This window comes from Pristis pectinata, chromosome 9 (assembly GCF_009764475.1).
Source record: "Pristis pectinata isolate sPriPec2 chromosome 9, sPriPec2.1.pri, whole genome shotgun sequence".
NCBI classification, from domain to species: Eukaryota; Metazoa; Chordata; class Chondrichthyes; order Rhinopristiformes; family Pristidae; genus Pristis; species Pristis pectinata.
In genome coordinates, this window is record NC_067413.1 from 48,281,542 (window position 1) to 48,285,104 (window position 3,563).

Consider the following 3,563-nt stretch of genomic DNA (forward strand, 5'->3'; position numbering starts at 1 on the left):
TTGTGTTGACCGAATGGTAGACAGTTTTCAATGTTGGGACACGAGAGATCTATTTCCTTTACCATCAATCATTCTGGTCAATGGACAGGTGATGATTTAATTAATTACACGTTTTAGTCGGATGATTAAACACTGTGCATGTAACATATTTTTTATATTTAATATTTAATTACCATTATCATTGGTACGCAGATTGGCCCCTGCTCTAGTTCATCTCCTCAGCCACTGCGTGTATAGGATTAACGGATTTACAAAGTTCTCATAAATTGGTAATGGTAAAAATCTGCATTATTACACCACAATCTGGGTCAAAATATAAGAAGAATTGGTTCATTTTGTGATGTTCTGTTTTATTTAGACCTGAACGAAAAAAAAGTCACTTGGGTTTAACCCAAGGGATAACAATCAATCACTCTGTGGTCACATTGGTCACTTTATAAGTGGGAAGGGGAAATAAATATTTAAAGTGGAGTCTACGTTAGCATCGGCATTGAGCAAACATTGCTAAACTCTTCTGTGTGAAAGATACTTGCGTGCGCGTCAGAGGATTGATTGACAGATCAAAAAAGCACATCAATAAATAATTGGGTCCATTTATTATAACCATCCGTTTGTAAGTCTCGTTGTTATTAGTCTATAGGTTACTCTGCCTGCACCCAAAGGTCAAAGAACACCGACCACAACACAAAGAAGGAACAAGAGCTGCGTCCAGTCCGTGCAAAGAATTGTAATAAAGCACTTCTTCAAAACGAGCTCGCCCACAGAAACGATACATGAATTTCCCCAAATCTCAAAAGAAAACACGCCACTGAATTTGGACTTGTTCTTTACTTAAGGCTATATACGAACACGAAAGAAAGCATTGCTAGAACATTTAAATCAAAATCCTAACTTCTGTTTTGTTTTATATTATTACGCTGTTTGGATCATCAGTTTTGCCAGTGCGCTCTTATTAACGAAGGTTCGACTCGTCCCATCAATAATCCGCCCGGAAGAAAATCCAGCTTCTATCTCCCAGCCAGAAATTGGCCTTGTCAATAAATTCACTTGATATCCTAAAGTGCAGTCCATCAGACCTACTTGTTACCACGTTGGTCAAGGCAATTGTCAGTATTCAAATAAATTATTCTAATCGGTAGGAAATCGCTCAGCCCCTATGCAGCAGTTAGGTGATTTTGGTTTAAGAATCGTGTTGTTCCGTTGCAATATTGAGAATGTACATGGCGATTTGCCCTTCTGTAAGGGGGTTTGACGAACGTTGCTGATCCTTTATAGAGGGAATACTAAAAAGCCAGAAAACGTCGAGTACTTCCACCCTCCCATTAGGTTGCCTCTTTCAAGTTTTAAGTAGACTTTGTCCTCTCTTTCCATATTCAAGAGCACTCCATTGCTGGCAGCCTCTCGTGTCACATCCTGATCCCCGGCAAAAGCAGAAATCACAGCCCAGCCATTCTGCATCAGGCTTACCTGAAACCAGAACAAAACGAAATCTTACAAATGTCACCCTTGCTCTAACGCTCCCACGTTCTGGCGGCTCGGTAACGTGTATTTCTCCCCCGCCCCCCCCCCCCCCCCCCCCCCGGCTGTACTGACCCATCAGAAGGCAAACTCCAGCACCCGCAGCCGTATCCAGGACAAAGCCTTGCCCTTTCTCTAGTGTCAGTCATCCATTCCACTCTGAAGAACACACAAGAGACTGCAGATGCTGGAATTTGGAGCAAAATAAAACTGCTGGAGGAATCGACGGGTTAGGCAGCAACTGTGGCAAATAAACCCCCCCCCCCCCCCCAAAGAGGTCTATTTCCCTCCACGGTTGCTGCCTGCCCCGCTGAGTTCCTCCAGCAGTTTGTTTTGTACTCCACGCTAAAGCTTTGCTAACACCGTCCACCTCGTCTATCCGCCCCTCGTTCTCCCTTCCCGCTCACAAAGTTACCGCAATTCAACGAAATCAGCGCGGCCGGAGGGGAGAGTGCGGCGACAGGCGGACAGTGATTGCGGATTGTGGACAGGAGCCCTGATCTACCTGAATTGTCTGTCGGTTGTACACCTTCACCACGTGAAAACTGAAACTGTAAATCCCTTTCCTCGGCGCCACGAAAGTGCTGCTTCTCATATCGAAATGGTTCCCAATATTAACTAACACCTGCAAGAGAGCACAGAGCACCGAGATTGACAGCTTTCGAAAACTTGGGAGTGGGGCAGTGGAAGCATCGTTGCCTGCAAAACCAAAACAAAAAATGCGACCAGGGTGTGTAGAGTTGTATCCTGCAACCTCCCCGCCCACCTCCCGTCCGATCTAAACCTGGGGATAATAACAACGCGCAGGGGAAAACGATGGAGAAACAGCCACAATAGAGGCCACGCCAAAGGGGTTCGTTCACCAGTAGATCGGGAACCCACACAGTGGCATGAAATTGTCTTGAATCTTAAACGTGGTTTACAAACAGGTTAAAAGTCTGCTTTAAAATAGAACGGGGAACCTTTAGAAAGAGGCGACGAGGGGGACCTGCAGGCAGGTTTCTTGTGAGTGATCGACATGCGTGCGCCAGGGAAAGAAAGTTAACGGGTTAGATAAGATTGCACGATTAGCTGTGGTCGCTGTAAAGTGTGTCCATGTACTCTCAGCCTCCTGCCAACGACTTAAAATGAAAGCAAGCATTGTTGCGCTTCCGGAGTGCACGGTAGTGGTTTTGCTAAGCCGCAATTGTTTTGCTCTGGTGTGTGTGCCCATCAATATAAACCAGAGGCAAGACATTGGGCGGCGTGTGGGTGAGCAGAGGTAGCCAGCGTTATCGGGAGGGGGGCACAGAGTGCGATGGGTGGACGGATCAGCAACTCACAGTGAATGGGGACATGTCTGCAAGTCCCTGAGCGCAGGTACAGGGGGAGGGGAGGGGTGGGGGGGGGGGGGGTCACGGCTGAGGAGACTGACGGGACTCGAGCGACTTACATGATCAAAGTAGATGGTCATGGTTCTGTTGCTCATTTCGGAGGGTTCGTGGTTGGTGCTGCGCACGGCCGAGAACGCCACCTTGGCACTACCCGACCGCACCGAGATTCCCAGAGAAGAGGTGACGGCCCCGTCCGAGGATGGGTTGGAGTCACACACCACCAGGCATTTCCCTTCCAAGACGATGGGCTCCGTATCGTTCTGTCCCAACACCAACCCAGTGCAAGCGAGCAGCAAGCTCAGCGCTAGCATGCTACCAGATCCCGGGCGGATTAGCAGTAGATCCATCCGATCCTCGATAATCCGACACAGGGCTTCTCTTTATTATTTTCGCCCAACTCGTGTCCACCCCTTCCAATGTAGCCTCCGAGAGGATGGAATAAAGGTCTTCACTTTATTTGGATATCATCGCCTGTAACAAGACAAAATCAATACACACACAAAAAAAATCGAATGTAGATTGAATGCATTTTATAGAGAGCTCAGAGCCTAACAGATAATATTGTCAGCCCGTCATCCACTGGCGTTATTCTCCGCTTCTTCGTCCTGTATTAGTTTCAACCCAGTCCCCTCCCCCGCCCGGGCACGTTGCTGATGAAGGAATTCTACAATT

The 3,563-nt window shown here is 47.3% G+C and overlaps 1 protein-coding gene across 1 annotated transcript; it reads right to left on the bottom strand.

Annotated features, from left to right (window-relative positions):
- Positions 1 to 779: 779 nt before the first annotated feature.
- cbln2b (cerebellin 2b precursor) lies at positions 780 to 3,238 on the bottom strand. Its single transcript, XM_052023542.1, has 3 exons — positions 2,951 to 3,238; positions 2,024 to 2,143; positions 780 to 1,467 (listed from the first exon to the last, which is right to left on the bottom strand). The coding sequence occupies exons 1-3, from the start codon at positions 3,236 to 3,238 to the stop codon at positions 1,270 to 1,272; spliced, it is 606 nt and encodes a 201-aa protein (XP_051879502.1). The 3' UTR covers positions 780 to 1,269.
- Between the last annotated feature and the right edge of the window lie 325 nt (positions 3,239 to 3,563).